General features: G+C 37.6%; 1 protein-coding gene across 7 annotated transcripts in view; it reads right to left on the reverse strand.

Annotated features, from left to right (window-relative positions):
- Positions 1–1,895: 1,895 nt before the first annotated feature.
- Positions 1,896–12,955, reverse strand: part of LOC145934694 (uncharacterized) — a 156,143-nt gene continuing 145,083 nt past the window's right edge. For all 7 annotated transcript variants that reach the window (XM_083035345.1, XM_083035343.1, XM_083035344.1 and 4 more), the window contains 8 exons: positions 11,327–11,494; positions 10,226–10,381; positions 9,749–9,982; positions 8,987–9,216; positions 8,669–8,821; positions 7,975–8,496; positions 7,456–7,830; positions 1,896–7,335 (listed from right to left, as the gene is read on the reverse strand). In XM_083035345.1, the coding sequence (XP_082891471.1) occupies positions 5,944–7,335; positions 7,456–7,830; positions 7,975–8,496; positions 8,669–8,821; positions 8,987–9,216; positions 9,749–9,982; positions 10,226–10,381; positions 11,327–11,494 (3,230 nt within the window). In that variant the 3' untranslated portion in view covers positions 1,896–5,943. The remainder of the gene's footprint in view (positions 7,336–7,455; positions 7,831–7,974; positions 8,497–8,668; positions 8,822–8,986; positions 9,217–9,748; positions 9,983–10,225; positions 10,382–11,326; positions 11,495–12,955) is intronic.

Below are 12,955 nucleotides of genomic sequence, written 5' to 3' on the forward strand. Positions count from 1 at the left end.
AGAGATGAGTTATGAGTCATGACTGCGGACTATCGTTAATATATTATAATAAAAAAAACTATATGTATGTATATATCAAAGCTAGATTTAGGTCCTGGCGAATCTTGGGAAAGGGGGAAACATTCGATACCGTGGAAAAGTTTATGTGCATCTCCCTTCATATGCTTTGAGAATATTAAAAACGTGGACTTTTTATTAAGGCACTTTTATGACCGGAAACGCACACCTTTTTGCCACTTATGTCGCCGAAGCAGAAGGAAAAGAGGGATGAGAGTATCGCGCGAAAATATTATTGTACTTTGTGTGAAAAATGACAAAATGACAAAATCTTTCTCGAAAGTCTTTTTAAATTAGAGATTTTTATCTTTCTAATGTTTATTTTACACATAGAAGTGAAAAAATTAGAATTTTCGAAAATATAATCGTCAGATTTTATAAAAATGGCAAAGATATTTTATGAAACATGGAAATTTTTTATTGGAAAAATTAATTTTTTCTAAATTTTTTCTTTGTGTAATTTTTTTGTGTTTTATTGTTATTTATATTAAAAATAGGGTTTTATTGTATTCTATTATCAACTGTTAGTATTACCAATGGTTAGTAAAATCAAAAGAGATTTTGAACTGTACAATATATAAAACTTTTAGCTAGTATTAGCCACTTTTTGAATAATAATAATAATAATAAAATTAACTAATTTTTAAAAAATTTTATATAATTATTGTATAATAATCTGCAAATAATGTACTATTAAAAAAAAACAAGCGATGAATTTTTGGCTCTTTATATTAAACAAATACGAGCGTGCACATTTTTTTATTTAATGCACATAATATAGAAGTCTGCGTTGTATAGGGTCCGCGGCTACAAAGTATCGATTTTTAGTATTCTAAAATGAGCCAAAAATTCATCGCTCGTTTTTTTCAATAGTATATTGTTTGCAGATTATTTTTATATATTATACAATGTACTATTAAAATATACAAGCGGTGAATTTTTTACTCTTCTTTGAATATTAAAAATCGATTCTTTGTAGCCGCGAACTCTATACAACGCGTACTTATATTATGTGTATTAAATAAAGAATTTGTAGGCTCGTATCTATTTGGTATATAAATAATCTGCAAACAATGTACTATTAAAAAAAAACAAGCGATGCATTTTTGGCTTTTTTCAAAATATTAAAAATCGATACTTTTTAGCTGCGGACTCTACACTGCGCCAGACTTATATTATGTATATTAAGTAAAATAATTTGCAGGCTCGTATTTGTTTAATATAAAGAGCCAAATATTCATCGTCCCTAATAATTAGAACATAAAAATTGAATTTAATTATCGCAATTAATAATTAAAACTTATTAAAATATGAAATAGCGCGTTCAAAAATATTCGAAAACATTAATAAAAGTCCTCCAAAAAATAATAAAAAATATCAAGAAAACACGTACATAACACGTGACATAATAATGTAAGATATAGGACTCGATTCTAATTGTAAGATTAGGAAAACCAACTATCGCTGTTAATGAAGTTTGTTTAAACTTGATTAATATTGTTTGACAGAAATCAGCTGATCAAAACCTTAATTTATTAATTAAATTTTAAAATATAATATGTAATAAAAATTATAAAATAACAATGTTTTATATAAAATGTTATAGTAACTTTAAACTCGATTAATATTTTTGACAGTTATCAGCTGATTTCTGTCAAAAAATATTATATATTTAAAAATCTTGTAAAATTATTATAAATTTTATTTTTCGATAATAATTTCGTCAAAATTTTTTATAAGAAAGAAAGAAATACATTACAATCTAAATACATCGTTCTATAAAAAAAATATCGAGGAATACGAGGCGAAATGAATGGAATAAAAAAACAAGTCTTCGATCATTGAAATATACCAAAAATTTATTTATATAAAAACATGAATATAATACCTATAATTATATATTTCAACTGCTGCGCATTTCTTTGTTCGTCCGATAGAGTCCATACCTAAACAACTGGCGTCGAGAGTCACAGAAATAATGGTATTGTCGCAATTTCTTTCTTTTTTTTTAACACACCTGCACAAATGTATCCCGAAACTTGCAATCATCTAAGGGTCTATAAGTATTAAGCTATATCGAAATCGATTTTCTTTTCGCGATGCAAACGCAACAACGTCCTCGCGATAACTGATCTGAGAAGCGATCTCTATAAAACGATCAAACTAAATTTATGCAGCCCATTCGCAAGATTCGAAAGCTTCAAAAAAGTCTTACGCTCGTCCCCTCGTTTCTCCTCTCCATTTCATTAAATAACGCAAATGTGTCTATATCGCCAACAACAATTTTTACTTTCGTTACAAATATTATTTACAGAGATATACGTACAACTTAGAGTATACAAATCAGAAAAGGATACGCTACATACAATATATAATCAGGACCGACTTTCTATTCGTCCTCATTTGCGAAAAAAATAACGCAGTCGTTTAAACATTTGTCTCGTATACATTAAACTTGCTCGTAGAAGCTGTTCTCGTTAAACGAAACGGAGATTGTTCTTAACTTTACAAATCTCGACGTAATCGATTATATGTCGAAAAAATACAATTAATCGAAATATTATTATTCCTGATAGTAATTGGTACAATATCGATTTTTCGCTATGATATTTCGAAGTTCCTAATATCGGCTTATCTTTTTTTTTTTAAATCAATTGCACAAATCGAGATCTTTTATTAATCGAATGAAAAATTGTTTACTCGAACGAGAGAACGATTAACCCTTTCGTTCCGAAAATTAAGTGACGAGCAGCATCGAATACTCGAGCTATCTATATCAGAATGCATCGATTGTTTTAGTCTCAACTCGGCGAAAATTCCTTTAAGAAAGTGTACGAGTGTACAAAAGAGAGAAGCATGCCAGTATATTATATTTCCAATAAGTATCAGTTCGCTTGGATGATAAATCGGTGCAGCGAATTTTACATGATATCAAAATGAAAAATGACAGAACAATAAAATACAGAAAAATTAATTTCATCACTTCAAATTAGATTTTTAATAAAATTACATTAAAATAATTTAAAAAAAAAAAAAAAAAAAATTTAATGTAAAGTGTACCGAATTGAGAAAGAAATTTTTTTTCGAAATTTCCGCATATATGTATAGTATATGAAAAGTCATCCTCAGTCTGCACACACATTCAGGCTTAGTCTCCGTAAAATATCTCGGTATATTAGTCTCAAAAATGCATTTATATATTTATTATTGGTTCAGTTTGATTAAACCGCGCGTGTAATATGTGCGGGAAATACAATGAAAATCGATCACACACCACATATCGACGGTTTTTCCGCTTTTTAAAGTTAGTCTTTCGGCTTATTATTATTATTAAATAATAATTCGCGATTCGTGTGTTTTATTAGCTTCGTAGCTCGCTCGAGAGAGCCTTTTGCCGGTGCGAAAAATCGGGTGCGAATATATATCTCCTTCGAAGAGATGGAAAAAGTTTTCGCGCACAGGCACGGCGTGAAAAAGGTGCTTTAAAAATTCTGTTTCGCGTATAAATACGTGTAAATATTTTATAAAATCGGGGGGAGAGAGGGGGAGGGAATCTTCACGCATAGACGCTTTATTTTTTTAGAAAATTGAGAAAAATTCGATAAATGGTATCCAAAAACTGGTGATCTTGCGAAGATGAGAGTCAGAGATATGGCGAAATATTTCTACATATCAAATATGAGATTTAATGTTACAAAATACTTTCTACGCACACAAACAGGCTCTCTCGAGTAATTTTTTTTACACATATATAAAAAATTCGACGTTACAGACGCTCTTCTGTTCCAAAATCGAAAAAGTCGTATGAAATCTGCATCGAAAAACGCGATACAAATCGAGATATAAAAACTACGTCAGTTACGCGACCTCGAAAAGGCTCGGCTAGTCGTTGCTGAAGATCATCATCATCATCATCATCGTCATCGATGATTACTTCTTCGTTATTGACGTGACGATCTTGACAAACACGTTCAAGGCGCATTTCGCTTTCTCTCGCAACATCCTTATTCGATTCTAGAAATCGGATACTCGAAATGAAAAATAAAACCGCCAAGATAAACAAGAGTCAAGAATATAAGGATGATTGATAAAGCGCGATTTCATCTTGGCAGCTCTATTTCTTATTCTATCTATCTTTAGACTCTAGAATCTCTCCGGACACCATCGGAGAATTTCGATATCTCTTACATTTTTTTTTAATCTTCAGCTGACTCTTGGATCGATGTCTCTCGGCCTTTTACTCCGTCGTCGAACGAAAAAGTAACGCGATCAAAACGAGATCTGCTCGACGATCGAGCGAGAAAGAGTTACGTCATTCCCATATTCGGGTACAGACCGCTTTATCGTCGCATATCCGAATCGTATGATACAACTACACGTTACAACACATCAAGTCGATATACCGATGTAAAATGTGGTCTCGCGTATTTACTCAGTTTTATATATATATACATATATGCACAAGGGATGTGATCGCAATGGACGCATGTTTGCACGAAAGAAGGAGTCCGACGAAGTTGATCTCTCGTATTATGTCGTAAAAAACACTGTCGCTGCGAAAGAAACAAAAACAACCGAGGAAATCCGGCTTCTAATTCCAAAGTGAGATCGATTCCACTTCGCGGCGACTTTCCCCCCTCTGAGTTTATATAGAATATAATTATATAATCTTTGGGAGTATAATCCGAATCTTCAAGTAAGCTCTTTACCTCAGAAAAAAACGGAAAACGGTGAACAAACAAAGAACTTGTTGAATGAAATATATATAATATTTATTACATTTTTTTTCAAGCATATACGCGCATCGTAAAATATTTTTTTTTTTTTGCGATATCCTTGAAGAGCAAATATCAAACTTGGATAAATTATTAAATTAGACAATTATTGTATATTCGGAGATGATCGCTGATTTGAAATATCAAACTGAGAATATTCGAACGGATCATCCGCATATATTATATAAAGATTACTTCTTTTATATATTTAGATATTACTTCTTTTACTTTATATTTAATTTATCACACATCCAAGTATACTTGAGAGAATCGCAGACGCAGAGGCAGCTAGCGGTTATAAAATATGCGTATAACAAAAAAGAAACTCGCAATTTCGCGTGAAATAATCGCGAGATTCGCGCATTTGTGCGTTCTGTCGCGTTGTTGGTTCCTCTTCTTCCATTTTCCTTGGATCACGCGAAGATGTATGGGCTTACGATTTATATCACATCCTTTGTATGTATGTGCGGCAGTTATTCCTTGTGGGTTGGTTGATCGAATCTCTCGTCGCGGACTCGATTCAATTCGTTGCTTGGCTCGTAAGAGCATTCACATAGCTTCCGGCTTCCGATTTAGCTTCAAACAGTAGCTCTGCTGGCTAGATTAAGGAGCCTTCCGGTAAGAACGGTTCATCGACATTCATCCCCTTGTTTAATCTCCGTCAGGACATTCGTAAACTTCTCGTAATCTCATTATTGGTAATCTGAATATCTTCCTCAGATCGACCGACGCTCGTATAAATTTCCTATCGATCCAGTTCTTCCCACGGAACTGTCTACGAGTGAAGAAAGTCGTCCAGAATTCACAATTGATAAATATTCTCTCTAATTTTCTGAACAATTTCCTCTCCCCTTCGACTTCTCCCAAAGTTGTCATCAACATAGAGAGCCCGGCAACAAAGTAACGCAGCGAAACTATACAACCATTTCCTCTTCAGAACCCGGAGAAGCATGTTTTCCTGGTCTTCCCCTGGACAGCAAGGCGCAGCGAATGAACTCGATATATACCCGGCATCCCCCGGAAGTACAGATGAAGATACTCATTCCTTCCACCAGCCGCAGAGACAGCAGTACCATCGCCTCTCGGGATGGGGCTGGATTATCTGCTATTGTCAGTGCATCGCCCTGGTGGTGAGATGCGTGGTCTCGGCCCGTTTGGGCGGCGGCGGCGGCGGCCTCCTCTTCCCGGCGATCGCGTTCACGATGTTCATGCTGCGATTCTCGTCGGCGAATCTCACCGACGGCTGCCGGGCTGGACTGGAGCTCGCGTACTCGACCGGCGCGTGCGGATCCGTCGCGTAAACGTTCTCGTAAAGATTGTCCGCGCCGTAGTGCTCCTGCACCCAGTTGGACACGTTGGTCTCCCTGTAGTCTGCCACGGCGGGCGGCGGATCCCGGAAGCCGAGCACCTCGTGCGGCGTCGTCGTCGAGTCCAACTTACACTTTTGCGCGACCTGCCACTTCTTCCTCATCACCCGCTGGAGATCCTTCAGGAAGTCGCCCGGCGGAGCCTGATCGGACGCCGCGAGCTTCTTGGGCGACGTGAGCCTGGTGCTGTCGGACCTCCTGGGCGGTGTAGGTTTCCGTTGCGGCAAGGCTGGACTACCGGATTCATGCTGAGGCGGTAGATTGAACGAGATCTTCTTGCCGGTGCCGGTCTTCGACTTGGGCGACGTCGGCGGCTCCTGTATGGTCACCCGACGCTGCGGTTGAGGACTGGAGGCGGCCTTAAGCTCGGCCAGATACGGCGGCGCCGCGTAATGACCGCTTCCCTGTTTCATAGCGCTGCGTCGAACGGTGTCCATGTTGGGATTCGGCCTGATCGGCTGTATCGTGTTGTGGTTGGGCTGATGACTCACGTACATCAGTTCGACTTTAGAGTTCTGCCTGCCTGGAAGGCTCTGGGAATTGACGTGCGGTTGCTGTTGAGAACCGTAAGCCGGTGGCGGGACAAACGGCGGCGGCGACGCGAAGTTGGGCGAGCTCGGGATATAAGTCGGCGTGCTCGCCGTCGATCCTGGATAGGAACTATGCGGGGGGGAGGATACAGAATTGTTTACGGTACTGTTCGCCGTATTCGAGTTGTAATTCTGACTGCTGTTGTTCTGGACCGAGTTGCTGTTGTTCAGCGCTACACTATTGGCGTTCACGTACATTTGATTGGACTGCGGCCTGGGATTGTGCGTAGGGGTGCCTTCGGGGGTTATAGAGTTCGTAGGGGTGGACTGCTTATTGGGTCTGGCGCGACGTATCGTTCCGGTTTCGCCCACTAGCGGACTGGGCGGTGGCGGAAGCGACACGAGACTCAACGAGGAGCCCGTGAGTTCCGGCGTGTTGCAAACCGGAAGCTCGCCGGGCGCCGGCGGCGGCGGCAGAGAGTCCAGGGAGAGATTCGAGCGGAACATTTCGGGCGGTGGGGGCGGAAGCGGTTCGTTGTCGGACTCGACTTCCTCGACGACTCTCGACGGCGACGGTGGCGGCGGCAGCGACGTGATCGAATCCATCTGCGCAATAAAAAACACATTATTCCTCTCTTCTCGTCAAGATATAGTCCAAGGAATCTCAAAAGAGTCACATATACTAAAGACTCTTCGTTAATATAGAAATTACGTTAGTATACTCACCATACATGCTTGCATGGGACTCGTTGGTGTCTTGGATTCCTGACTCTCCGACCTGCTGTAGCCCATAGGGCTCGTTTTCTCTCTCACCGGCGTGCCAGGCGGTACCGGACTGACGGGCGTCGCGTTTCCAGATCTATGATGTCTCTTCAGAGTCCCGGATCCGTCGGAATCAGTCCCGCTTCGTCGGCGACTGTGTCTTCTCGTCAGTGTACCGGATCCCGAGCTCGTCGGGCTCGGACAAGAGTCCGGTTCGTCTCGCACAGTCTCGCCGACCTCCTTCAACTGTCTTGTGATCGACGTGAGAGGTAATTTCGGATTCATAGACGGTTTCCGTTTTATCGTGCCAGTTGGAAATTCACCGCACTCGAATGCCACCTATCGGTGCAATTAATAAAAGCGATTACAATTAAAAACAGATAATTATACAGATGACTATTACACAAGAAGCAGCAATAGCAACAGCTAGGAGAAAAACAGTTACTTTCATAAACTTCTCTCGTTATTATATCAATCAAATACCTCGCAGCTACTCGGCGCCCCGTCAGACAGGCATCCGCTGGAGCTGGAACTGCTGGCTCTGCTAAGCCTGCCGTCATAGCTCTGCCGTTGTTCCGGATTGTTATAACTCTGCCTTTGGCTACCGTCAAACGGCTGCCTCGTCGCGGCGACGACTGTCGTTTCGTTGCTGTGCTGCCTCACGTTCTCCGCGAACTGCCTCGCGTTGTCGTTCGTCGTGTTATACTGAGTCTGATTCGGCGGCGTGGCGATGGAACTGACCGAGCACGATCTAGCGTGAGCCAGCAGGTCCAGATCCTCCTGCGCCAACTCGTCCACCAGCGCCCGATAGTTCTCCATCAGCTGTCTGCCGTATTTGGCCACGCGGACGCCGACCATCCATCGCTCTAGGGAGGCGTTGTCCTCCGCGCAGAGGAACTTGATGTACTTGGTGGACTTTGGCTGCTGCAGTCGCGGGTGTTTGATGGCGAAGCAGAAATCCGTGGGCGCCTTGTATTTCTTTCGCCAACCGACGCCGTAATAAACCTGATTTAACATAGCAATAGTTGTACAAAAATATTCTATGTGCAAGAATGAAGAGTTTTAATGATAGAAGAGAGTAGATGAGTACATACAATTGCAATTACAATTGTTGAAGCATTTTTTTATACAAGTATCATAAAAATAGGAGAATTGAAACACATGTAGGATTACAAACCTGATTAACGTCGAATGTCGCCAGACAGACGAGATCCCGGGCGGTTCGCGCCTTCTCCTTCGGCCAATAATAGAGACCGGAGGCTCGCAGAATGAAGTGATACCTTTTCCAGCCCTTTTTGCTATCCGACTTCAAGTACAGCGGACCCTCGACCTGGAAGCGAATCGGGCAATCGATGCAGAAGAGAAACCAACAGAATATATGCCAACGCGAATTAGTTATCGGGGTATATATATATACATATATACATACATATGTACTTTGCTAGGTCTTGGATTGCCAAGACGCGAGGAGATTGTAAAACACGTCGCCTCTTACCTCGGGCACGCCAACGTTGCTGCTCGAGAAGAACTCCTCCAATAGAATATTTCTCGAGTGATCGTCGTATTCGCCTCCGCCTCGATCCGAGGGACCGAGAAGAAATCGCTCAGGCGTGAGAAATAGCTGGGTTTTATCCGGTCTCTCGACGAAGAGCAGTTTGTTCTTGGAATCTCTCGTCCACAGCAGAAGATTCTCCACCAGTAACTCGTGGTCCTCGTAAACCCTCTCTGAAAGATTCGTCAACTCATTCGTTATTCAATTCTAAATCGAAATTCAGAAATTATCTTGAGACTTTTGATTAAATAGTTGAAGAAAAATTCCAATATGACATAAGAGGAACAGAAGATTATTAAATAAAAATTGTATTATTATATTATTTTACACAGAAAAGTTCTTTTATTATAATTTTATATATTAGAAATATCTTTATATTTTTATTATATATATTATGCTAAATATTAGAATAAAATAAATTATAAATATTATAATAAAATATTTATATTATATTTTTTTAAAATATAATAAAAATAATACTATAATAATTAATAACAAATTATATATAATAAAACAATTGTACATAATAATATAACTTTAAAAAATATTATATATATAAATACCACGAAAAAAAAGAGAGAAAAACATACACATTGAGTGTTAACAAATAAACCGAGGTCAGCGTTAAAGCCTAATATAGTGAATAAATATTGTCCATGGACTATTGCGTCACCAGCTGGCAAATGAAGAAGACGACAGACTCACCCATGAAGAGATCCGGCAGATGCTCCACCACGGCCCATTTCGGATCCATTGGCACGTGGTTCTTGTCCGCGAGCAGCCTGCACACGTGCGCGACGCTCATCCCTTCGTCGACCAGGAGGCTCTTACCGCTTCCGTCCAACGTGAACGCTTTGATGAAGAGCTTCTGCACGCTCGCCTCGCGCATCTTCTCCAGCGCCAGACGGATCTTCTCCGCCTTCGCTCTGCTCGCTGCATCTGCAACGATAAGAATATCGCATACATCGCATCGGCGCAAATATATAATATATACGCTGTGAAAAAATATGACTTACTCTCCGAGAGTATATAATTTAATCATACAGGGAAAATACTGCAGTTAAATAAGAATGTATCGTATAACAAATATATATATTATAAAATAGAAAAATAAAAATTAAGAAATAAAAAGAAATATAATAAAATAAAATCGCGTTTTAAAATGATTAAATGGAGACTCACCGACAAGCTGATGCGGTTGCTGTTGAGGGGCTGTGTGTATGGCAGTCTGAGGTGGTTTGTGTCCGGAACCGCTACTGCTTGCCGAACTCTCGCTGGATAACATGGACACCGTGTCCGAGAACGCGCTGTCGTTGTCGGGACTATCAGTGCGTATACCTATATAACAAAAGCACGATAGAGGCATCAAAATATTGCATTAAAAATGCATTGAAAATGCATTGAAAATGCTTTACAGCAAATAATATAACAATAGATATTACACATAATATACATATATCATATATAAATTTTATATATATACATATTTATATATATAATAAAATTATATATATAAATAAAATAATTTATTACATAAAACAGTATGTATACACTCTTCACAATAATTAAGGAATCAAAAATATTGTCTAAAGTTAGTTACTTTAGTTACCTTGCGTAATTTTTTTCGAAGTTTAAACAAGGAAAAAAAGAACTCGCGATTTTTTTCATTCTTTTCACCTATCTGTAAAAAGTTCACACAAGTTATAAAGAATTCGGCCACTATATCATACTATAAAGCAAAGATTCAGCTTTAAGAATCCAGCTTTAAAATTACTATACGATAATTTTTAACGGAGTTATGATCGATCAGAGTGAAAATGACCATTTTCTCTTCAATTCTTGATAATTTGATAAGGAAAAGTCGAAATGTAAATTTTAAAAAACGATTTTGCAGGGAAAACTTCAGGCTTTAACGCGAAAAAATCAAAAAATTTTTTCAAATCTTTTTGTGCATGCGACACGTCTACAAAGTGAGAAGAAAATTTTCCATTTCTTTAAGTTCGTCGTTTTCTGTATGTAAAGAATATCAGAATTGAAGAAAATGAAAAACAGCTATGACCTTTCAAAAGTAGAGATTTCGAGCTTTGAAACCCTTTTTCAAAATTTAAATTCTCATTTTTTGACACAAAGTTACAGCTATTTAAAATTCGCCTACTTTTTAAACAATTTTTTTGATCCCTTAATTATTATGAGGAGTGTATATTATATATGAATTATTGTAATTTTTTAAATGTGTAAAAATGAAAAAATATCGTAAAGTTGTGAAAAAAAATTCTCACGTACCTCCTTCATTTTTGATGTCAGTGCTATCGCCCGGATTGATCCTCGCGCTGCTGGGTCGTCCTGGCTTTTGTGCATCCGGCGCAGGAGTGGAGGCGATATTACCGTCGCAGCGTCGTTCCAGGGCACACAATTCACCGAGGATCGCATCCAGATCGACATCCTGGGAATCTGTAAGAATAACACCGTTCATTGAATTATATTAAGATTGTATATTTTATATTTTGCAAAAAAACGCTATGCATATTAATTTTGATATAATATTCGAAAGACAGGATAATTGTGAATTTCGAAATGTTGATGTTAAGAGATTAAATTATTGCGACCTCTCATTATAATTAAAAAATTGATCTCGATATAATCTAAATATTTAATAATACTAAATAAGTAATTAATACAAAATTAATATAATTAATTTCGAAGATTGTATAACGCGCGTCAAAATTTTATAGAATATTTTATTTTGTTATATATTATTTATATACATATATTATTAATTCAATTAATACAATAATAAATTAATATAGTTAATAAATTAATATAAATAATTTATATATCTTATTAATAATATATTTATATATTTTACATATATATTTTTATATATTTATATTTTTTTATATTTTATATGTGTATTTATAGAATATATATTTTGCATCAATAAAGAGACAGTACATTTAAAGAGAGATAAGTGCGATATTTATAGACTGATTGCATCGCGTTGACATCGTACACCTTATCGATCCTATGTACGTATCATTTTAAGTCTGTTTACGAGCAATCAGAGATTCTTGCCATGCGATTTCCTGGAAAAACGGTGAACGTGCAAATTCGAATGCATCTCCGACATCTGCCCTTGCTGCATGCTCACTAATTGTATAACGGTAATTACCACGGATCGCTATCAGCACGTGATAACGTGCACATGCAGAATTCCTGGCGATAATTAACAGAATTAACAGCTGGCAAATCGATCGGGTCAAAATAAGACGACTTGCGCTTGTATCTACTTGGCAAAACAACGAGTATAATGATAAAAAATTATATTTCTCGTACACATAATACGTCTATTATAGGAATCCTCCGTTATAAATATTTCGATATAAAAATCAGTAAACAAGATCTACCCAAAGTCTTTCTCCTTAACTGGCGTTATCGAAGATAAAGATTGCAGACTCGATTACGCGATTAAATTAAACGTAGCAATTGTGCAAATACAAGAGTATATAAAGTTGTGAAACGTCTGAGGAGAGAAAGATAAATATAAAACAAGGCGGGATTATTTTTTTTCCGATTGTGATAAAAAAACTCAAGAGCACGTACTTATTCCTTGGATATTTCGTAATCAAGGTAAGGTGGATGTAAAATAGCAATTATACGTAACATGGATTTGCACGACTCACGATAGGCGTGACACTCCGTCCCGAGTTGGTAAAGAATAAAGTCAGAACATGCAAAAAAAAAAAAAAGAAAAAAAAAAGAAATTAGTTATTATATAAATTTTATGTATCCCTCTTTTATACCTAAAAATTACTATGCCTAAATTTTAGCTATGGTAACTAATATTTTTAAGCTATAGTTTAATATAGAATTCTCCTCGTTGAATTATAGTTAAAAATATTAGTTATCAGAGAG

Source organism: Prenolepis imparis, unplaced genomic scaffold (genome assembly GCF_030444845.1).
Source record: "Prenolepis imparis isolate NDT839.2.m4 unplaced genomic scaffold, iyPreImpa1.0 SCAF_4, whole genome shotgun sequence".
Lineage (NCBI taxonomy): Eukaryota > Metazoa > Arthropoda > Insecta > Hymenoptera > Formicidae > Prenolepis > Prenolepis imparis.